The sequence below is a fragment of the Pezoporus flaviventris genome, unplaced genomic scaffold, assembly GCF_033815535.1.
Source record: "Pezoporus flaviventris isolate CSIRO_AGI_PZ_B2104156 unplaced genomic scaffold, CSIRO_AGI_Pfla_v1 ptg000041l, whole genome shotgun sequence".
Classification (NCBI taxonomy): Eukaryota; Metazoa; Chordata; class Aves; order Psittaciformes; family Psittacidae; genus Pezoporus; species Pezoporus flaviventris.
This window is the reverse complement of record NW_026892589.1, coordinates 14912203-14936282: the sequence shown is the minus strand read 5'-3', so window position 1 is coordinate 14936282 and position 24080 is coordinate 14912203. Positions and strand designations below refer to the sequence as shown.

General features: G+C 46.2%; 2 protein-coding genes across 2 annotated transcripts in view; one reads left to right on the top strand and one right to left on the bottom strand.

Annotated features, from left to right (window-relative positions):
- The window catches only part of CCDC117 (coiled-coil domain containing 117), a 281107-nt gene that overhangs the window by 159340 nt on the left and 97687 nt on the right, over nt 1-24080 (bottom strand). The gene's annotated exons all lie outside the window — the stretch shown is intronic.
- On the top strand, nt 1436-19012 carry PITPNB (phosphatidylinositol transfer protein beta). Its single transcript, XM_061466535.1, has 11 exons — nt 1436-1537; nt 3284-3314; nt 4204-4349; nt 5008-5099; nt 5686-5693; nt 6697-6771; nt 7113-7196; nt 11627-11704; nt 14021-14131; nt 14347-14469; nt 18326-19012. Exons 1-11 carry the CDS (start codon nt 1518-1520, stop codon nt 18374-18376), a joined length of 819 nt encoding a protein of 272 aa, XP_061322519.1. The 5' UTR covers nt 1436-1517; the 3' UTR covers nt 18377-19012.

Sequence of the window (24080 nt, the reverse complement as noted above, 5' to 3'; positions counted from 1 at the left end):
TGGGGAAGGAGCAGCAGCAAGGCCTGGGCTCAGCCGGGACTTGGGAAAACCAAGTACAGGGAAATGGGGAAGGCAGCACAGCCCGGTCACACCCCCCAGGCACAGCCCTCTGTGGGAGGGTCTTTTGGCAACACTGAATTTTACTGTCTGAGTTTCTGCTCTCCTTTAGTGGAGTTGATGTGTAAATGCATCATCGGCTCTAGCTGCTGGCAAACAACTTGGAGCAGATGGCTCCTGAAGGGAACAGGCGGGCAGGGGTGGGCCTGGAAGTAGGGAAAAGGACACAATTTGGGAACATGGGCACTGTGTGGAGATGGCTGCACAAACAGGAGACCCCAACTGCAGAAATCCACCACCAATTCCCTGCAGAAGAATTGAAGTGCATCAGCTTCCCATGAATTACACTTCTGGTTTCGGTCTGGAATCCAGCACTGTGCTCTGGTATCCCAGAGGTTCCTACGTAAAGACTTGGTGCTACCAGCGGCTCCCTGTTTGAACTCGGCGCTCTGTGTATTTCCCTTCTAGGATCCAGTGCCTTGAGTAAAGCTTTAGGCAGCTTCCCCTGTTTGTATTAATAGAGATGTGCTGGATAAAGGCAGCCGGGAGATGTGAAGCTTTCACCCTGTAGCGTGTCCCGCCCCGGCTCTCACCCCGCCACTCTCCCATGGAGCAGGACTGGCTGCCGGACAGAGGCACCAGCACCCCAAGGGCCGCCGGCAGTTTCCGTCCTCGGGGAGCAGCGTTTCGCGTTCTGCACGGGCTCGGGAGCCTCATGGGGTGCATTCCGCCCTTGGGGCTGATTCCAGCCTCTTTCCACGCCTCCAAAAGCCGGGACTCGTCGGCTCTTTCCCTTTTCTGCTTGTTTTTAAAGAACCGGGGTGGCCCCGTGGGGCTGCTGCAGCGCCTTCCCCTTTGCGGGGCGCTCGCGTGGCAAAGCAGGGGCAGCCCCGGGGATGCGGCGGCCGTGCCCCAGGGCAGGGGCACAGCGCGGAGCGGCGCGGCCGGACCCGCTGCTCCCCGAGCGCCCGCGTCCAGCCGGGAAGCTGCGGGTTCAGCTCCCCCGGCGCGGGTGCGCCCAGGGCCGCCGCGCCCCCCAACCCCCCCGCGGAGGAGCGGCCGCTGCAGCGCTGGCCCCGCCCGGAGGGGGGCGCTCGGAGACCGGGCGGGGCCGCGGCGCCTCGTGACGGCGCTGGCCGGGGCCTGCGGACAGCGGCGGCGCCGGCGCACGGAGATGACGTCACCGGACTGGCGAGCGAGGCGGGGAGGCAGCGGAACGGAGCCGCCGTGGCGGGGCGGTCTGATTGGCTGTCCGGGGGTGAGGTCGGCCGCCGCGCGTTCTCGGATTGGTGGCGGGCAGCGCAGGCGCGGTGCGCAGCGCGCCGGGGAGAGCTCGGGTCGGCAGCGGGCGCGAGGACGCGCGGGATTGGTGGCGCCGTCGCGCGGGGGCGGGGCCTGTCCCGGAAGCGCGCGGTGCAGCATGGGCGGGCGGCGCCTGCGCGGTGCGGCCTGCAGGGAAGATGGTGCTGACCAAGGAGTTGTGAGTGCGGCGGGCGCGGGGCGCGGCGCGCGGCGCGGAACGGAGCGGAACGGAACGGCAAGGGGGGGCCTCCGGCCCGGCTCGGCTCGGCTCGGCTCGGCCGCCGCCGGGCGGGGTAGGGCCCGCTTTGCTCCGCTCCGGCCCGCAGCTCGCCGGCCGCTCCTCTCAGCCGAGCGCGGTGTTTGGCCCTGAGCCGGGCGGACGCTGCCGCCGCCGCCTCCCCTCGGCGGGGGCTGGTGCTGAGGTCGGGGCGCGGGTCCGCCTTCTGCTGCTTCCGCGTCCCGCGCTTCAGCCCGAAGTGACGGCTTGGCCCCGGTGAAGGCCCCCGGGCGCTCCTGCGCGGCAGTCCCCGCCCGCAGCTGTGCGTTGTGGCCCCGCACGAGTTCCTCAGACTCGTTCCTTCGGGGCTGGCGTGTTCGCGATGTGCCCCTGCGGGGCTGACGGGGGCGCCGAGGCTGTTTCGGGTCAGGATCCCGGTCCACTTAGGAAGGGACTCGAGTGGCAGTGGTGGAGCGGTGTCTTGCCTTGCATTGCTCTGATGGTGCCAGGAGCTCCATGTCGCTGCGTAGACCTTACCTGTACGGTCTTCTGTCAGCAAGCCAGCTGGTGTGTTCCTCCCGCTCGCTCCTTTGGCTTTAAACCGTCTCCAAGTCGGGAATGGTCTCAGTTGTGGTTGTAAAGGTGATGCGTAGGCTCAAAACAGGAGGTAGTAGCAGATGTGTGTTAGGTTCCAAACAGACTTCCGAGGATACTTCACATATTTTCCTGAACTTCAGAGAGCTGGTGTAGTTGGGCAGGGCTGAGGTGCTGGTGCTGTGTCCAGGGGATGACATGGAAGCAAGTGTCCTACTCATGTTGGAGCAAGAGGTCACGCCAGTCCTTGTAGGAGAAGCCATCTCTCTGTCTTGTGTTTCCTGCGAGCTGACAGTGGGCTGTGTACATCCTGTAAGTTCTCATCATGGACAGGCTCAGGTTATATTCGTGCTTTCGGGACGATTGTGTTGCATTGAGTTTGAATGGCCGTAAGGTTGTCAGTCAAGGAGGTAACGTCACTCTCAGCCCTAAGAACAATGCAGTTCTGTGATGTTGTTTTGCCAAAAGCATAATCTGCATCATCTTTGTCTGTTTTGTTAGGAAAGGTGAAGCTGAGAGGCTCTGTCACTGCAGGGTTCTGTGCTCCTGTGACTGTGAAAACCCAGCTCTGCATCCATGGCACCACTGTTGGCTGCACAGCGAGTTGTGTTAGAACTGAGCTGCTCACCTCAAATGCACTCGCTTCTGGCACCTGAAAGGGTGTGAGCTGTGGATCCTTCTTATGTGATTCGTAACTGCTGTAATTGCTCAGTTCATTTGTAGGCTCTGAGGGTTTGTCCTGTTCTATTGCACGAATGAGACCGCTCATGGTGTAACTGTGACAGAAGCTCATGCCTCAGGGTTTGAACACATTCAGCCCAGTACAAAGTTATGGCAGAGCTGGAAGGAGATTCAAGGTTTTGTGGCCCTTCTCTGCAGCTTCTAATGTTCTTCACCACTTTTTTCCTTTTGTAACACAATTGTCTTGGATTTCTCTTGGGTTTGTTGCAGTGTATCCATGCAGCCTTCCTGGCACACAGTGTTTCTAAAAAGAAAACTGGAATGAGCTCATTCTGACGCTCCCTTTGCGAGTGTCTTTGTTACAGTTCATATGTTACCTGCTGTTGAAGCGTAGTTGTTACTTTTGTTGAATTTGTTCTTTTCCTCTTTCAGCCGAGTGGTTTTACCTTGCTCAGTGCAAGAGGTACGTCCTCATCCTGCTTGGTTTTGCTTTGGGGTGATGGGTGGGACAATGTTAGAGTCTTATTTAAATCTGACTGGTGTGGATCCAAGTTTTCCCTGTGCTGTGACCCACCAGCCTGCCACAGGAAAGTTACACCACGTGTAAGCCAGCAGTTAGGCAGGGTTGACCTCTTGTAGATCAGTGAAATCCAAAGAAGGCAAATGCCTGCATGCAAAGAACCTTTAGTTGTTTCTGAGCTGCTCCATGCTTACAAGCAAGGAAGGAAAAGTTGTGAAGTTCTGCACTGCAGCAGAGCTTTCCTGCTGTCAAGGCATTGAATGACTCCAATCCTTTTCCTGAAGACAAAATCATCTTCCAAAATCTCAATCCAGCAGTTTAAATGCCACTGAGATACATTTAAATGGAAGTCACGATGGGATGTCTGAATGTGCTTCTGAGGAAAAGTGGGGTGCTCGCTTTCTTCTGCAGTTCACATTTTATGGGTCCTGTGAGGGCCAATCTAGTCAGTTAAAAGTATGAATTTGGGAGCTCGGAGCTGGAAATCAATTATTTCACCATCTGTAAACTTAAAGTTACATTTCTTTTATACAGCTAAGAACAATGCATGCACTTTGGTTTTAGGATATGAAAAGCAAAGAATAACGTGTTTGTTGTGCTCTACCAAAGCATGACATTAAAGTGAAACTGCTGATCACAGACCTGGTGCTGTGAACTACAGATACATTTTGCCAGCAGATTGTCATGTTTTACTAAATATTTTTATATGGTGTATATTACTTTAGTGATAGTTTTATTCTACTAAATTTTCACTGGAAGTATCTAAATTTTTAATGCGTTAAAAGTTTTGGCTATCTTTCATATTGAAATTTTACTTCTTTTAACTTTTCAGTATCAAGTTGGACAACTTTATTCCGTGGCAGAAGCTAGCAAAAACGAAACAGGAGGTGGTGAAGGAATTCAAGTCTTAAAAAACGAGCCTTATGAGAAGGATGGCGAGAAGGGGCAATATACCCACAAAATCTATCATTTAAAGAGGTGAGGACAGCTTTGGTGTGTATTGTGGTCACTTGGTGTTGAGCATGGAATGTTAAAAGTGAGGGCAGCCTCCTGTTGTTCCGTGCTCTTGGGTGGGTCCTTGCGCTTTTCTACCTCTGTGTAATGTGCTGAATTGAGCATGAGTGCTCTGGTGAGTGACATGTGAGATACAGTGGGTTTGAAGTATGTGGGGTAGAGTAATGGAGAACCATGTGAAATATCTGATCTGCACCAGCTTTTGGTACTTTTCTTTCCCCAAGCATCCATTCCCCCCCCCCGTGGTGCTCTGTTGGTTTAGAGGGCAGTTACCAGAGATGGTGATTCTTATGCCTCGGGTGAGCTGCAGTTTTCCTCCTCAGTCACAGCTAAAGTCCCCGAATCCTTCCCTCCAGGCTGCGGGACAGCCGGGTTGCAGGCTTGGTCACTGGTGAGCCTGCAGCTCTGCTGGAGCAGATCTCTCCGTCAGCAGTTGTCTGCTGTTCCTGAACAGGAAAGCAAGCTCAGTAATGTTGTTGGGGTTCCTGCATATTTAACTGTGGGCAACTTGGCCATCATAACCTTGAAAGCGCTTAGGTAAAATCTGCCTTTGTTACTGGATTGGAAGAAATCAGTGAGGAATTTCAGCTGGCAAACATTTCTAAAACGTTGTTTTTCACAGTAAAGTTCCTGGCTTTGTGAGGATGATTGCGCCAGAAGGCTCTCTGGTCTTCCATGAGAAGGCTTGGAACGCGTATCCCTACTGTAGAACAAGTAGGTCTCTCATTGTATGTTTTGCTTTCAGTGTTCAGTTGAGGGATGGTTTTAAATGGTTAAAGAGAAAAGAGGGTACCATCAAGTGGCAAATATGTTTAAAATGTTAATGTTGTGTTTGTGAGATCTCCTCTGAAGAGGAGGGCTGCTTCTGGAGAGCAGCCTCAGGGGACCAGACTGCTACGGAGTCTTTGCATCCTGTGTCCCTGGGATAAGACCGAAGAGGTGATTCTCTTAGGGTCTAGAACAGAGCCTGTTTGAAAAGAATTTAATTCCTCATAGCCTGTTAGAATAAGGTGACTGCTTTATTTTAATACTTTTGATTGCCTAAGTTCTAGGAGAAGGCGCTGTTTCTTTTCTGTTCCTATTGAACAGTTTCAGGTACCTTACAAAGAACTTTTAAGGTTAAGGCAAGCAAGTCAAAGTCTGCTGAACTCTGCTGACTGCACACAAATGCTGTTAGACTGATTTTGGATGATTCTTGTACTGTGAAGCAATCATTATATGTGAGACTTTTCAGAAAGAACTGCATCTAATAATACTTTGTTTCATTTTCATTTTCATTGCATGTGTTTCCAATGGCCAGTTGTGACAGTGAGTATCTGAATTACTATCAGTCCTATGGGGTTTTTTTTGGAATGTTTTCTCTGTTACTATTGCTAAAGTTGACTCTGAGTCTAGCAAGCAAGCTCCAACCTTTTCTGTATGTCTTGCTAGGGTTTCTGGCTCCTTGTTACTTTATTTGTCTGCACATGGCTATATTTAGAAAAAAAAACTATAATTTGCCAGGGAAATGCTTTCATTTTTTACATCTTCTTTTATGCCTTTACGTACCATTACAGCTGCATGATGTCTGTCCTGTAAGACATAATACTAAAAAAGGAAAAAAACCAAAAGGGCCAATTCAGAGGTTTCTGCACTCTTGAATGCAGGAAGACCAATGAAATAAAATCAGTATCTGAAATCTCATTTCTGCAAAGTGAAATCCAGCCTCAGTTCAAACAGGTCAATTGAGAATCTAAATGGGTTATAATAGCTGGGGGTTTGGGGTTTTGGGGGGTTTTAAGATGTGTGGAAAAGAGATCATTGAGACTATTTCCCTGTGTATGTATTTCAGTGCTGTGTTCAAGGAAGCTGATAAGCTTCATGTTAAATTGCTTTACCTGTTCACTTGCAAACTCAATTTAGATTGTTACTAGGTGGGTGCAACAGATGAGTTTGTGAACTGTCAAGTTTGACTCATTGTGGTACAGGTGCATGCTGGTGTATGCTTCCTTACTTCTGACATGAGAAGTGGCTTGTGCTAGTCTTCAGAAACACAACTTCGTGGTAGCTGGATCTTCACGATCATACTTGTGCTGTACAGTAACGTGAACTGTTCGTTAGCTGTTTACCCTGCCCTTGTCTCATTTATTCCAAGTTTCATGGAAATGTATTTTAGTTTTTTTTAACTGTCTTAATAATTTGAAAATTATTCTGTTATTTAAACAGAATGTGTTGCTAGTCAAGGCTTAGTGGCGACTTAGATGTAAATACCATTTACCTATACTTTAAGCAGAGAGCTGTAATCACTCTTACGCTTTTTTAATTCTTACAGAATGAATACATGAAAGATGACTTCTTCATAAAAATTGAGACCTGGCATAAACCGGATTTGGGGACATCAGAAAATGTGAGTTGGGATTTGGATACCAAGCATGAGTAATATTTTCAACATAGTCATTCAGGTAATGCATTGTATACCTGGTAATGGTGGATAACTACTGCATGAAGTCAAAGCCCTAGCAGTGGTTAATGTAAAACAAGAAAAGCATTAGTTAAGTCCTTTTAAGGTCTCACCTAAAGAGATGCAAGAACGAGAGAAGGGTTTTATTTTTTATATTGAGGTCACTCAAATGCTGAAGTAGATTTTCAGTAACTTCTTTTTACTTTCATGTTCTTTTACCTTAAGCAAGCTAGTGTGACTTAGGCTGATAAGCTGTTTGTTTCACAAGGCTTTTTCCCTTCTTGCAGGTGCACAATTTAGATCCAAACACATGGAAGACAGTTGAAGTTGTCCATATCGACATTGCAGATAGAACTCAAGTAGAGCCAGGAGTAAGTAAATGCTCTCCTATTGGGATAGGGATGTAGCATGCAGCTAATTCTATCAATGCTTTGCATTGATTGTGAATAAACTGAAATGGTAGTGATTTTACCCAGCACATGAATGAAAATCATCTCGAACAGAGTCATTAATTCCGAAGTTTCACACTCAGTAAATGCATTTCCAGTTCAGTCTACTGAATTTGACCAGAGAATTGCCTCCTCTGGACTCGCTCCAGCAGCTCCACATCCCTCTTGTGTTGTTGCCCCAGAACTTTATCAGGACTGCAGGGGGGTAATTCTCAGAGCACAGCAGAGGGGCAGAATCCCCTCCCTAAACTGGATGCTCACACTCTGAGGGTGCAGGCCAGCACATGGGGGGAGTCTGGAATGCCAGTGCACACAGCCAGGGTATGTCTCTGTAGTATATATGATTAATCTAAGAAGGTTGAATATGTTGATTTTAGATGCTGGTTCATGCAGCTTTAGAGGGCAGCCTCGCTGTACTTCTGTGGCTGCCTTACTTCCTTGGTTTTACTGCTGTTGCTTTCTATGCATCTCTGTCTACTGGAGTTGTCTGGGTTGTTGAGTTTTAACAGCTGGACCGTTTTGTGTGTAATCATTAATTTTGGGGTAGTAGGAAAATGGTACGCACCAATATTGGCACTTAGCAATTTGTGTTTGCACAATAAATGTAGTTGTCTTGTTTTTGTGCAAGGAGACATTCTTTACACTATTTAATTGTTATTTTCTGAAAATAAATACTTGGATATCCTGTATTGTGAAGAGAGGACTCCTTTGCAGGGAAGGAGAGGAAAGGCTGTGGTGTGTGAAAGGGAAAGGTTTGTGCTTCCTAAATGTCCGCTTGCATTACTGGTGTAGGTGTATACCCTGCACTGTGGCTTAGCCAATGTTTACCAGGTGGTCTGTGGATTTACATGTGTGACGATGCCTCATATGGAGATCCTCCCTTTAAACCAAATTAAATGTCTTGCCTATTTTAATGCAGTGAGGCATCGTTTTGCTTCCACTTGTTCTTTCAGACATTCCTTACGACCTTAGAGCTGAACTGGCAGGTAAATTAATGCTGTGCATTCACTATTCCATGCCTGGAATTGTGGCAGACAGCTACAATGCTGTCACCTGTCAGAGCTTGCTTGACTGCCGTACATGTAAACAAAGGGCTGTGCTTGTTACTGCGAGTTGAACCCAAGTGTTTATTGTGTGTGAGGTACTGTTGGTGAACAGCACTGCCTGTGCTGTATCCTCTTGCACTGTTCCTCGGCCTGCCTTCCACACCTCCTTTGTTCTGAAGACTGACAGATGGTGCTGTGCTAAAAGAAGTTCTGCTTTTGGCTCGGGACAAAGATTCATCTAACCCAATATCCTGTTAGTGGTCTGTAGCAGATACTCATGGAAGAATAAGAAATTTGGGAAGTACCTACTAGGAGCTGGGAGATGCATATCTCTGAAAGATCAGTCTGTATTTAAAGAGCTTCCAGAGCTCCAGATTATATCTGGCCTATTGTGTTTATCAGCTATTTAATGTGTGGAAATCCTTGGAATGATTTTCAGTCCATTATCCTCTTTTCTTTTTTTTCCTTTTTTTAAAAAAAAACAATGATTTTCTATTGTGTATTTGACTTGCAGAGCATCGCATCTGTGAATGCAGAATGGCTTCATCCAGACTCTTACATGTCTTCTGATGTTTCTACGTTCTCTTTCTTTTTTAGTAACTTCTAAAACCATTTGTGCTTGTAGCAAATATTTTGAGTGGATATTTTGAAATCCAAGCTCACAGTAGAGCTCATCATCGTGTAGGAATATTTGGGACTCACTTTGACCATGTGCTTCAAACCTTCATTTCCATTTCATCTCCCAGAAACTCAGGTTTGCGGAGTCCTGATTTCATTAAACAAAGGCTGACTTTGTACCCAAACTCCTGTGCAGCCATTGGTAACTCTGTAGTCTGGTGTCCTTCCCACCCCACTGCTCTGCCCCTTTCCTGGACAGCTGGGGATTAGACAGTTCTCTGGGACCCACTCTTGTAGTCTCTTCTCTTACGAGAATTTGTAGTTTCTTGCCTTTGTTTTCTCTTAGCACTTGTGACTCCATGAGAGAGACTTTCCATTTAAGCCAGTATCTTTATAGGGTTTAGGTAATGGAACATGTGGAATTTTGTTTTGGTAGTCCAGCTATGTCCTGGATCTACACTCTCACTTTTATGCCTTCAGAGAAGGCAGCTGGTTTTGGAAGGTAACTGTCCCCTGTGAAAACGTCAGCTGTTTTCCATGTCTTCTGTTTGTCCAGGCATATAGTGTCTTTTTCAGTGATGCTGGAGCAGTCATTGGTTCACTCTGTTGGGTGGTTTCTGAAGTCAGGCACGTTGTATGGCTTTATCTTGTAACTGTGCTTGTGCTTTGAGAATTATTCAAATTGGCTGATAGGTTTCTTGGTGCCCTCATTGTTTTTTTAGGGCAAAGGATAGTGTTGCAAAGGAAAGTTTTGTTTGTACATTTGTTTTCTCAGTCATAGTTTTGCCTGGAAAAGCAGCTCAAATGCATTATCTTGGATAACAGCATGGCTGAGAGAATGGAACTACATTTATAAGATCCAGCAATTTTGATAAAAATTTTCATATATTCCAGATTTATCTTTTTGTTCCGAGAGTGAACCTTGTCCAGCCCATTGTAGTGTAGCAGTTACTGTAGTTTCAGAACTACAATCAGCATAAATATAAAAATAGTAAATTTCTTTAAGATACTAATGGCATTCATATGCTGACTCGTGCTCATGGAAGTATGTATAGAAAGAAATTGGCTGACATCTGTGGCTTTCTTTAGATATAAATTTAACCCTGCCTTCTCTTAATCATCTCCAGCATCCAATCTCTGTAACTTTGTGTGATTTGTATATAAAAATCTCTTCCCAGGAGAGTAAGACTTTTTCAAGAGCAAGCAGAAGTGAACATTCAGGTAGCATCAGGAGAGGCTACGTTTTTGGAAACAATTTGTAAGAAAGTAGAGTGTGGTGAAAACAAAGGCATTGAAATCAGGTTTATAGTTATTTTTATACAGTGAATACATGAAATGTCTTGTTCTAAGTCGTGGTGGGTCTCATTATGTTACTTGAAACAAAGTTCTAAAAATACAGTTTTATACAAATCAGTGAAATTACTTAATGCATGCGCTCAGAGGTAGGATTTCTATGAGCTGTGTAGTAAGTAGTATCCCTTGTTCCACCATTGGAAGGAATATAGTGGAATATAGGAAATGCTCTCTTTTGTAGTCTGCAAAAGAGTCTTAAAAGATTCTTGTGTGGAAGGGCTGCTTTCCAGTAGGTGGATCTCTCCTGTTTCAGATGTAGAGTTTTCTGCTGACTGACAGTTTGAGTGTTCTCCTGTTTCAAACCTCACGGGATGCAGAGTTGAAAAGCCAGAAGCTGTGTCCCCGTGTCCTGAGTCTTACACCACTCATTGTTCAGGAAGCTTTTCTCAGGAATTTGCAGATAAAGCATCAGACTTGCATCATTTTAATATTAGGTTCTAAAAATCTTACAATCATTCTGTCCTGTGCATATGCTTCCAAGCTTCATGCTGCTTGGTAGAGTGAGCTATGAGCTATCAGGAATGCTGCTATTACTTGTAGCAGGTCTCAGAAATGAGAATGAGAATTATAAAGAAGCACCCAGGCCCTGGGTTTGTTGTGATCATTACTTTATCGTGTGTGGTTTGCAGCCTCTCAATAATTCTTTAGGACAGTTTGTTGCATTCATGCATATTATATTGAGAATTTGAGCAGAAACTGCCTATGAAATTACATTTGTGTATTTCTTTGAAATGGTTTTTAGCTCCTCTATATTGTTATGCTGCTGCATGATGATGTTTTGCCTGTCTGGCTTTCAAGAGTGCTTCAGGGTTTTTTAGCTGTAATATTTGTTCCAACAGCCGCCTGTTTTTCTTCCTAAGAAGGACTTGCTGCTGTCAGGAGTTAAGCTCCCACTGCACTGATATTTTCCTTAAACTCTGCAAAGAACTCTTGTTTATTTGTACTTTGGCTCTAGTCCAGTCATCTTCCTCACATGCTGGTAGGGTTTGTGCATTGAGACAAGTTCCTACAATACCCTCTTGTCCATCCAGACATTCATTTAGATGGGGGGGGGGGGTGGGGGGGTGGGTGTTTAATAGTCATAACAGGATTTAGTTTAACTGAGTCCTTACAGATCTTGGTTCAAAGGTTCTGTATGTAGGCTCTAGCACAGGAAACTTTACTACGACTCATCTGTTTTCTTTGGATTTTTTTTGTTTTCACTTGTACATTTTACTTGTAGGTAACTCAGGAGGGGTTTTACAGTGTTTCCAACAATCTGTTAGGCTTGAACAGGACCTTAATAGAGTGGGGTTGGAGTTTTTCTGACTCTTGTGGGGATTTTTTATGTTACAGGACTACAAAGCTGATGAAGACCCTGCGTTATTCCAGTCAGTTAAGACGAAGAGAGGACCTTTGGGGCCAAATTGGAAGGTACTGAGAGCTGGCGTTACAAAGTCTTTATCAGCAGAAAAAAAGAAGTTCAAGGTTCCTTGGAGAACCATAGCACCAGCAATGTTAGTCTCAGAAGAGAGCAGAAATTGAATAATTTTCTTTGTATTGAGTGAAAATTCCAAGTGTGTTAGTAAGCAAAGGTACTGTCTGCTACTTGTTCAACATCTCTGCTAAAGCCAAATAAACTTTCTCTGTTACACCAGATAACCTCATAGAAACTGAGAAGAAAACTGCTGTATGCTACAGTGGATACACAGAGTGGATACCGCCTGTCAGAAACAGGCCCCTAGTTACCAATTAGAATATTATTTTTCACTTTTTTCTTTACCGTAAGTGAAATGTCATTGACAGTAGCATATTTTTACTCGTGTTTAGTGTGTGCTGTGATGAATTACACTGAATTGCTGAGGAGTTTGAATGCATTTCAACTGGTGCCCCTCTTTCTTAAATTTTCTTGTAAACACATTCAGTCTTTCATTTTCCAAACAAGTTCTAAATACAGCATGAATGTTTCTGTCAAAATACAGTGTGAAGGACTTACTCTGAGAGGTGTGAATTTTCTTCTAGTTTGTTATTTAGATGTCACAGTTATTTTGCTACTACTTTTTGCAAAGCGGCAAGGCAGGCGTCAGATCGTAGAACAGGATGTGTTGCACCAGCAAGCTCTCAGTCTCTAATACCCTATCCTAAAACGTGGTTTTGCAAGCAGTAGGCAGAAAATGTTCCACCTTTGTACAGACACAGAAATAACACGAAATTCCACCTGAACACCAGAAAACACTTTTTTTTGCTGTGGGGATGGTCAAACACTGGAACAGGCTCCTGCGCCAGGGGTCAGGGAACATCCCCTCCAGCCTCCGCAGTGCCCTAATTTTGCCCTGTAGTGCCCAATCTACACATACCTACATGGCCTTAATTCTTCCCTTTGTGTCCAAGGACAGAAAGTAGTTCTGCTGCACAAAGTTTCACAGCTTATAAAAAGCTGGAAGTTGGTAGAGTTTGTAAGTGAATTACCAAGATTGTCTCCCTTGGGTTTCATATTTTCCCATGGGTTTCTTCCATTAGCTACTGTTGAATACTGAGGCAGGTGGATCTTAGTTCTGGCTGATGGGTTTGTCCTAGGCCTGAGTGTTAGCTTAGTCTCATGGAAGAATAAGCATATTGTGTGTTTAAAGGTGATGATGAGGGGAGGCTTTTATTCCACCTCCTGTTGTTGGAATGCTCCTTCTACCTGGGCCGAGTGTTCCTCCTGGCAGGGTAAAAGTGTCGCAGGGATTATTTTTGTACGCTGCTGAAAATGTGCATCCTGCCTTGGGAGTTTGCTGTTCCTGCTCAGGAAGGAAGCAGGAGGCTGATGCAGGAATGGCCTGGTTGAGCCTGCGTGACGCAAAGAAAGTGGGGAGTGACTGGTGTGTTTTTTATAAACAGCTGTAGAATGAGCAGGAAAACTTTGAATGCCTGGAACTGGTGGCACAGAACTTGGGTGTTCCATTTAGTTCTGCCGTTTACTAATGCCTGGACATAGACTTGTACTGTTTGGGAATAGCAAACAACAACAGCACTTTCTTTTTTTGCTCATGAATAGAACATCAGTCTTCTGAGGATAATTGGTTTTCATTGGAGTGGTCTTTGGTGATGAGTATTTGTGCTAAAAGTTCTGTGTTAAATACATGTTATTCACCCAGATATTTGTACATCAGATTTTTCTGTGACCAGATCAGTCTGCTCACTGTGTGCATGTCCAACTGGAGTTGTCCATTTGATGGTTAGAAGAAATCAAGCTTAAAAAAAGCTGTAAAGCATTTCTACTTTCTACTAGTTTATTGCAGATCTAAAGAATAAGAAACTGTGGATTTCTGATGGCAACTGCTGCTTATTTAAGCCAAATACACAATTTTTTACCTTTTTTTTCAAATACTATTGGCTTTCCTTGGTTGATTGCTTGGTTCTTTCCCTAAGGACTGAGACTGATAGTGTATGTTCGCAACATGGATGGAACTGCCTTGCAGATTTAACCTGATTGTTAATCTCTATTGCTCTATGTTCACAGTACAGTGCTAGGTATTTACTAGTGCTTAAAATTCTAAATATTGTTATAGCTTTAATAATACTTAGAATCTAATTCATAATTATAGTAAGATAGTGTTTTTTTATTTACCATGAAATAATAATATGATTAATATGAATATAAATATAAATAATATAATAGAGTTATAGTTTCTAATAATTATATTTCATTCGACTGAAGTAAAAATTTTAAAAAAGTGAAAGTTCCTTCCCATTATCCCTGAACAGAAGGAGCTGGCAACTGATGAAGAGTGTCCAAAAATGTGTGCTTACAAGTTGGTGACTATCAAATTTAAATGGTGGGGACTGCAGAACAAAGTGGAAAACTTCATTCAGAAGGTAAGTGCTGTCTTGCTGGGTGTTGCTGGGGGTGGGTGGGTTGGGGTGGGCAGGCAGGTGGGTCTGTGGGTCCAGCGCTGGGGGAAGCTGAGCCTGTGCAGTGTGAGACAGCTACTCCTGAGGATTAGAGCCTTTCCCACGGAGCAGCTGCAGTCACTTCAGCAAGCTTTTGCGAAATGAGGCCTGTTATCTAATGCTTGTTTATCTTCTTAAAGCAAGAAAAAAGGATATTTACCAACTTTCATCGCCAGCTGTTCTGTTGGATTGACAAGTGGATTGACCTGACCATGGAAGACATTAGGAGAATGGAGGATGAAACCCAAAAAGAGCTGGAAGCGGTAAGAATGCTTTTTTGCAGTTTGGGGGTGTGTGCCCTCTATCTGTAGATTTATCTGTTTTGGAGTTGACAGAAATTATGTTGTGCTCCTCCCCTTGTGTGTGTTTGGGCAATTGCTGATGAGCAATACAGCCCCTTTAGTGGTTGTCCTGTGCAGATCCATGTACGTCAAGCTTCTGAATATTGTGTGTGTCAAGCTGGAAGTGGCTGTAAGGTAAATATTTCTGTTGTCACTGAATTCAGAATATCTGCCCTGAGCACCTTTCTTTCTGGCACCATACCCATTGCACAAAGTCCCATTTGGTGCTTTTTTACCACTTGTCAGTTAGGATTAAGGGCTGTCCTCTTGCTTTTCCATCATGTGTCCTCCTAATCATCATTAGATCTGATTACCTTTTCTCTTCAAACATGTCTCCTAGCAAGCTGCTATATGTCACATTACAGTTGTTCACTCATCCTGAGGAGCACACCGAAACTTAGAATGGTACTTGAACAGAGGAAGTCAGTAAAATCAATGGGCTTGAGAGAGTGTTGCTTGTCACGCTTTTGTGTCTGTGAGGACCAAACATGTATAGCGTGGTCTGTGTTTGGGCTCATGCCTAGAAGGAAACTCATCCATAGGCTACTTTCTCTACTCTTTCCCTTAAGAGATGGAGGAACATCACAGACTAGGCAGGAAGCCTTTTCTGTAGTGTCTTTGTAGAGTACAATCTTTGGCCTGAACCTTTCTCATTTTAAATCTTGTAGGGTTTTTAGGTTCTTTGCAGTCTGTGGATTTGCAATTCAATTTCCTTCCCATTTTCCCAATGGCTTTATGCCCCAAACCCATTCGGATTGTTACCTTCCTTCAGTTGTCTTGGTTCTTTCAAAACACAATGTGTCTTCAGCTGTAACTTGCTTTTTTGTGTGGTTTAACTCATTTCAGCTGCCAGACATCTTTAAAGTGATTGCCTGGTGGTTTAGTCTCACAGACAGCAGTTCTGAAGGGCATTTTTTGGTTTGTGCCTACCACATCTAATAGTATCAAAACTAGCAGTAGCTTCTCCATCCCCACTTGTTCTGCTCTCCATGTTTGGACGATCTGTGTGGAATGGTCTTACATTGTGTAGAGATGTCTTCTGGATTTGGAAGAAGTTTCTTCACTATTCCGAGTGTTGGTAGGTAGATGTTGGCAAAACCAAACTCCCTTTCCAGATAGGCTGAAGGGCTTGGCTGCTTTGGCAGTTCCCAGAATATGCTTTGAAAAGAATGCTGCTCACTCACTTGCAAACATGGGGTTCTCTCGGTGGCATTCGGCTGGTTTTGGTTATAGCAGGTGTTCTCTCAGGTCATGAGGATTTCTTCTTTAGTTCTACTTTATGCCAGAACCTGTTCCTAGAGTCACCTGTTCCTGGGTGTCTGTGAAGGAGGAAGAATAACCACTTTCCTCTCTGCAACTGATTTTTGTCAGAAGGGTTCTTTTGCACACCCGTAGTTCTTTATCTGGAGTGAGATCAACTTCATCCCATTTCTCTGAGAAAGGCTAGTGGCAGTGTGGGGAGGGCATGTCTTGGAGAGAGTGAGCAGCAGAGACACATCTCTCTGCGTGAGAGAATTTCCCTTCTGGACTGTGGATGTGGCATCTTGTAGAGAAAGTTGTTTCCAGTTCTCGCTGGTAAGTAATGGCTTTTAAATATGTTTTGCAAAATGTTTGCTGCTTTTTAGTTCTACAGCAAAAGCTGGGGTACATGTTTCTGGGTGTGACACTTGTGCTTAAATATTGAATGTATTTATTTACTATCTCTTGTTTTGCAAAGCAGTGCAAATAGTTCATTTCAAATAGTTTGTTGTGTAAGACGTTAGCATCAGGAACTGAAGTTTTTCACAAGAAAAATTTATTGACTAGTTCCACTAACACACCTTTTCTATGTGTATTGTGAAATGGGAGAGGAGTGGGGACCTGCTGTTAAAACATTTTGTTTTCTCAACTATTATAATAGGAATATCTACTAACACCTATATATGATGCCAAATAAACATGAATGCTGATTTTATCCCAAATAATTTGGGTTTATGTTTCATATTCAACTACTTCAGCAAGTGTGCTAAGCAGTAAGCTTCATTAAATCCCAAGTACACCACAAAACGTTGGGTTTATGCCCTGGACCTCTGGGAAGTGAGCACTCAGTGGTAAGGTGCTTTATACGACAGGAATACCTTCAAGCTTCCATCCCTGCAGAGGAGCAGTCAGCTTTTATGAGTGTTGCACTGTGCAGTTCTATGATGCTTAAACCCAAACAACTGCAGGAGGCAAGCCTGATGATACTGGCAGCATTACGTTTTCTTGCATCGCTTCCTGTCATTATTCCCTTTCTTATTAACACCCTTTCTTCTTCCTGGTTTGAACTAATCTTTCTCTTTGGATTTTGTGCACATTTTGTTTCTTTTGTTGGTCCTGTTCTTCATCTAAAGTCGATTTTTGTAGTCAGGATCTCTGCTTTTGTTACGTTTTTGTTCCTTTCTGAATCCTCATCAGTGTTCTTCCAGAGTTTCTCTGTCCCAACCCATCCTTTTCTCACTGTTTATTTCTCATTTAGTGGTTTATATATCTGACCCCTTGTGGTTTAAACGACACCCTGTTGTGAGGGTGGAAATGCCACACTGGGTATTTCAAGCACGGTGGCTCCATGCTGAAGCATCATGGGCTGTCAAACGTTTAAGAAGCATCATTTATAAAGCTGCTGCCCATGCTTCCTCACCAAAAAGAAACAGTGTATACCCCATCTCCAACCCCCTCAGCTGTAGCTGGGGCTGGTTCTGGTGCTGTCCACGGGAAAGCAGTCCTGGTCATGTTGAGCATTACTTCTCTTACTAACACTCGTGCGACAGGTTCTTTATGTGGGAGCTCACAGTTTTATTTTACGTTTAGATGCGTAAGAAGGGTTCCGTTCGAGGCACTTTGGCTGCTGACGTCTAGAGGAGTTCTCTGTAGGTTCTGAGGCAAATCAAGCTGTGTAAGTCAACTGCTGGATGGAAAGGGAGAAAAATGAGTAATGTTCTGATGGATGGGAGTTGATGGCAGAAATTGCCCAAACGGACGCGTATCCAGATAACGCTTCCAGGCCTGGGCTCCCTCCTGTGTGATAACCTTGTGGTGATCAACAGCCAGGGGTGACCCTTGGTGTCCAGGTGCCTCAGGGATGGGCACTGTGTGAGGCTGGGCCGGCGCCCAGTGCCGTGGCAGGATCCCTGCGGTGCTGGCCACATAACCTGGTTCTTTGTGCTTATCTAGTGCAGAAAACCAAAGTGCCGACCTGTTCATCACTGAGCTCTGAAGCCTGCAGGGAGCTTTTGGGATGCAAATCAGAAAAGCCGTGAGCATTGTTTGCGATGTGCTCAGTAGCAAAGTGATGTGTGGGCTTAGTCCACTGAACTTAGGGCAGCTGTGGCCTGTCATCTTGAAAGCACAACAAGTTTTGGAAATAGAGTTCCACACAGATAGCTACAAACAGTAAATTGTGTTAAACTGGTTCCTGCGGGAAGTGGGTTGTCCCGGAGCTGCACAGGAGCAGCTTTGAGCCCTTGTGCCAGGACTCCAGCACTGGTGTCTCCCGCTGTGGCTGTGTTAATGCTGCAGGTGGATCCCCAGCCAAAGCAGTTTTTAAGTCCTCAGAGACTGGAGCTGCTGCCCCGAGAGGACAGCGCCCAAACTGAGGTTCCCTGCCAGGTCCTGCATTGCTTTGGTGTGACGTGCTCAGCCCTGGTGATGTTTTGACCACCCTGCCCTATTTTCCTTGGCGTTTAATGAAACTGCCTCTTTGGAAGTTGTGGTTAGGGGGAACTGTTGATGCTTAATGGTGTGTTTTCTTTCTCTGCAGTTACGTAATCAAGGCCAAGTCAGAGGAACAAGTGCTGCCAATGATGAATGATGATGGATTTAACGGTCACATGCAGTGTTGATATACAAATGTGTGTGTGGATGCATGATTATTTATATATAATTATATATACGCACATGCATACCGAAGGGGTTGTTACAGTGTCTCCAGGGTACTATACCTGTCCTCAGCAAAGATTCAAAGGAAAGTGCTTTCATTATGTATACCCGAAGCAAATAAAAATTGACTGAGTAGTGTCATTTAAAGGATGAACTATGCTAACTGGTATGTTTCATGAATGTCAATACTGGACCAATTTATTCCCTACTTGGGTTTTTTTTTCCTGTCTTGAGTCCCTCTGCTATAACTTGCCCATATCTCATTGTAAAGAAAGAGGTTCAAATAAGTTAATTTCAGTTTTGTGTCTTCCCTATGTGATTATTTTTGGAATAGGAACAATGAATGTATTTATAGCTATTTATTTCTGGATAGTCATTATCCTATAGTCACATCAGCAAAAAATTTCTATTAGTGGAAATTGGAAGATTTTTACTGTTGAATAAGTTTAACTCGAACTTTTCCCATTCACTGATTTAAAGGAAAAAAAATCATGTTTTATTGGACTTTTGTACATGGAAATGCTGATTAATGGTTTTTCTTCATTAAAATTGGCAAATTAAGGACAAATGGCTTGTGATTTTTAAAGTGATTGCAACCTGAAATTCTCCAAGAGCTGGCTTCTCAGCCGAAGATGCTGACAGTAGCGCAGAAAGTTCCGTGCTCTGAAGGAGAGGGGTGGCAGCCCCTTCCCTGCCGTCACTGTTCTCCAGAGTTCCACTTTGGAAGCTGTGCAGATGGTCTTGATTTCACACACACTGCGCAATGGGATACAATTGTGATTTTAGCTCTTTTCATGTTGAAAATACACTTTAAAAGAGTTGTATACTTTCAGATATGATGAAAGTTTAACCTGTAGCATCTGACGTATTTCCCTGATGTTTGTTAGGGGTAGACTTGTAAAAGGAGATGGTGTCATAGAGACCTCCTGTAGATAACTCTCAAGTAGGGAAAATGTCTTCAGCATTTTTTAAGGAAATATTCAAAGCATGTCATAGATATATTATCAAAATGCTTGCTAGGCCAGAAACAGGTTATTTTAAAGACAGAGTTAGATAAAGCTCTATTAATGCCTCACTTCCTCCAGTGTCCCCACAAACCTTGGTGGGGCTGAGCCTTGCTTAAGCTTCACTTTCATAACCCCACATCCATCCAAGTATTTTGGAGTCATTTGGACCTACTTGGCTTTACCCAAGGAATGATCCGATTTCCAGTGATGGGCAGTGATTGAATTTTCCTCTACTTCCAGCTGGGCTGTCTGTGTGCTGGGGCCAGCGGCGCTGGGACCTCTCCTTGTCACTGCCCACCCCCCTGCAGAACTGATTGTTTCTCCTTTCTGGGTTAGCAGTGAAGCTGGTGTTTGTCCCCTGCACCAGGAGGGTGGGTTTGTAAATGCAAGGACGTGCACACACAGGGATGGTTTTAGAGGCGCCAGGGCTCTGGCACCGGGGTCCGGGGCCTCAGTTCAGCTCGGTGCTGCAACTTGAGTCCTGCTGCCCTTAATGTGAGTCCTGGTGCCAGGTGAAGGAAGGGACCTTGTGGCTTCTGTGGGCTGGGACTAGTTGGGAAAATCTGTGAGCATCTTGTAGTGACTGTAACATGTTCAGATTGCTTTGGCAGCCTCGGGTGTGACCTGCAGTGAACCAGCCAATGGACTTTAATTAAATAAATCTGATCATGAAGTGCTCTGTCTCTTGTCTGAGGTGCTGGTGTCTGCAGGTGGCTGATGAGCTGGCTTGTGTGCCTCCCCCATGGGCTGATACCGCCCGGTGAAGTCAGTTCTCCTGTGGGCAGGTTTCTGCTTGTGAAGGCTGGGAAATAGCCTGCCATAAACCGAAACTTGCATGGCTCCTTTTAGTAAATGCAAAATCGAATTCTTCTTTTTACTACATAGCTTGTTTAGCTTCCAGATGGCAAACCAACGTGAAATACTGGAAGTGCAGCGTTGTTTTGTTATAATGGATATGTAAACATGATATTTATTCACTGCAATAGACTGCTGTGAACCGTATTCCAGCAGTAACCTTTTAAATCCATCACTTGGCTGCATATGAGTATGGTCTAAAAGGGACTTGTGAGCCCTTTTCTTTCTTTGTCTATTCATCTGCTGGTGTTAAAGGACCTCTCCCCTATCTCCTGAACCAGGAACAGAGTCTTTAAGCAACTGTAAATGCTTTTAACTGTCCCTTAACTTTGTGTTCATTTTGGCTACGAGGAAAAAATGGAAACATGCCAAAAGGACTGAAAATAACCCACAAGGTGCCTGTTTAGAGCAGCTGCACACTAAAGAGTATAAACACATCTGGGGGACACACAACAGAGAAGGGAGAGGGGAGGAGGTTTCTGTGTGTGGGCACGTGCCAGCCTGGGAGCCCGCGCCCAGGGGATGCTGGAATTGCAGAGGGATGTGGCCTGGCTGTTACTCTGCAGTGATTTAACAAGGATTGTTTAACCACCTGCCCAAACTGTTCTGGCTGGACCCTCCCGGGCCATGTGAAACCCTCGTGACCAGGTGGGGAAGGAGCTGTGTAGGGTTTTGTGTTGTATTCCCACAGCACTTCTGAAAACTGACGTGAATCTGGTTCCTGTTGTGCTTCCACTGCTGCTCCACGGGCAGATCCTGCTCCAAAGCAGGACTGAGCAAACAAACCCTGCCCCATCCCACAGAGGGGAGCGGAACAGCTTCTCCAGAGAGCTCCATGTGGTTCCCTTCACTACTGGGGACCGTGCTGGATTGTTTGTGCCCCATGTTGGTGGCAGCTTCAGCAAACGAGCTGGAGGAAACCAGGAGCTGTTGGGTTTGATGCTGGGGCAAAAAGGGTCTGGGCTGGAGCATGCCTCAACGGCTGGGACAGAGGTGTTCAAAGCCTGGCCTGTGTTCAGTAAAGCACAGAGAGGACCGGCAGAGGGGACTGGGGTGAAGGTCCTGTGGGCAGCAGCCAGCCCTGCTCCTGCCCTGGGGCTGCTCCAGCAGCCGTGGACGGCATCGGTCTGAGCCGTCACCCTGGCACGTGCAGCGCCTCAGAGCGCTGCTGTCATCTGCCAGCACCCACCCGCGAAAGCACAGATTTATCCTGCTCCTGTCACTCAAACCTTCATGTTTGCAGCACCTGAACTTGTGACCGGCAGCAGGATGGCACTGATGCACTGCACAATGGTCACAGCGTGTCCGACAGGCACGTAAACCTGTGTCGGCTCTGGTGGTGACAGTGGTGATGTTCTGTCTCTTTGCTCTGCATCCTTTGAAGCCCAGAGCTGCTGCACAGTGTTGCCTTGAGGCCTTATTGCTGCTTTGTTTTAAACCGTGCCCGACAGACCGATTTTAACATTGTGACTTCTCCTCAGAGAGCTGGACTGAGCAAGTGCTTCACTTTAAATATTGAAATAGTATGATTACACTTGTCAGGAGGAATAAATAGCTTTGTGACTTACACGAAGCTGCAACCCGTTTGCCACAGCTTGGCTCTGCAGGCACTGCTGTGACACACACCAGATCCCTGGGCTCTCCTGAGGTGATGCAGTGGGAGAGGAGGAGCAGGTCTTGCTCAGGGCGGGTCAAGACAGGACACTGGATGCTGACTAAAGTCTGAGGTCTGCAGGTCCCCCTGATGGGGAGCAGGTGCCTGGGGCTGAGCGGAGAGGTCCCTGTGGAGCTGCAGCCCCAGGAGCACTGGTTGGCAGGAGGATGGGCTCCTGCAGAATGAGTTGCTGCGGAGGATGCATGGGAACAATGCCTTGTTTGTGTTGGGAGGCGTGAGGAGAGCTCCGTTGTCTGCCACATGAACTGGCACCACGAGCTGCTGGCACACACGGACACTGCAGCACCGCTACCCAGAGGATGTAGGAGCAATCCAAGCTGGCCTGGGGTGACACTGACCACCACGTGCTGGAGCTGATGCTGTCGTCCTCACTTGGCAGCTGTGATTTCAGAGAAGGGCCGGTGTGTGGGGCGGGTTTGTGCACCGGGTGGGTGGTGGTGCCCGTGGCTGCCAGCCAGGGTCCATCCACCACGAGCACCAGTAATGGGTCCTTAGCTGGTGCCACACTCCTCTGGCTGCGGTTCCTTTTGTTTGCTGTCACTGTTCAACTGATTTCAGCATCTTCTCTTCCAGCCGGTTCCCGGGGTCTCTGCCCTCTTTTTGCTCCCCTTCTGACCAGACCCTAAAAGCCTCATTTTGTGTGTCCTGGCCACCACGGGCGCAGAGGGCTCTGCAGAGCCCTGGGCTGTGGGTGGGCAGGGGCAGTGCGGGCCCCACAGTTTTGCCACAAGTCGGGAATGCCGCACATGGCCGGAGCACACAGTGCGAGGGGGCCGGGGCCGGGGCCAGCCCCGGGGGGCTTTTCCCTCCTGCACCTCCTGCACCACTTCGTGTGGCAGAGAGGAGGAGCTGACAGCGGTGCAGCAGCTGACGTTAATCCGTGATCGCGCGGTAGGAAGCGGTTGAACATTGCAAATCAATGCCCACGTTGGTTACGCCGGTGAGCAGCACCTCTCTGCTGTGGCTGGTGTTCACCTCCATGGAGGCACGGGAGGGTTTGGGCCCAGGGGATGCCTGGGAAAGCCTCGCAATGTTAAAACTGTTTTATTCAGCTGAAGGTTCCAATGGCTTCTATTTGCTCTTCCCTATCGAGTCTGTGGTACATGAAGGTGAAGCCTGACGCGCTCTGGGGTTGTTTATCCTTCCATTAACTGGGTATGCAATGCTCATGAGATCTTTAATAGCATTTCCTCCTAAAGCACCCCTGCTGTTTGGCAGATGTGACCCCCCCCGCCCCCGCCTTCCTCCTGGGCAGATGCCACCCAGGTCCCCTCGCTCTTGCTGTGTGACCACAGCGCTAATGGCAGCGCTGCAGCTGCGGAGCCCCATGGGTCTGCAGGTCCCCGTGCTCCCTGGCAACCCCTGCTCGTGGGGACAGGGCTGTCCTGGCCTTGTTCCTGCGGCACCAGAATCTCTGCCACACAAAACACCCTGTTACACGCAGTGTACTCCAGACCCAGCCTCAGTGGGGCAACTGGCTAAAAAGAGCAACGTTTTTACCGTGTATCACTCATGTACAATTTGAACTTCATCCTGGTCCCATGGCTCCGACATGCTGCTGACGACTGCAGCTGGAATAGGGTGGTAGGAGGAAACCAGAACAGTCTCTGCTCACCTGAAACCCATCAGCAGAAGCTTTTCCTCGGGATCTGTAGCCCACATTACTGGGGTGGAATGTTTGCTAATTGCCTGTGCTTTAAAATACAGATGGCTGACGAAGCAAAAGCAAAGCCAGATTTCTAGTTGAAGCTGCTTGGGAGCAGCAGCATGCAGTGGTGTGCTGCTCCCATGAGCTTCTGTAGCCTGTCTTCATTTTGTCATGCACCTTAATGCACCCTTTCTTTTTAAAGATTTGGTTCCTGAAGCTCCTTACCAGCACTCAGTCTCTAATGTAAAGCCCTTGGTGGCAGAATCAATATTTACAATATTTTCTTCAATTTATGCTTTCCTCTTTATGTAAAACCAATTATTTCTGTTGCTCCAGTGGAGGTAGGAATGAGCCTGATGTATTCCAGGGGTTTCCAGCAAATGAAAGAAGTGAGATGTCAAGGTAAGCGTTAAGCAATTTCCTAATACGACTGCTGAAACTGTCATATGTG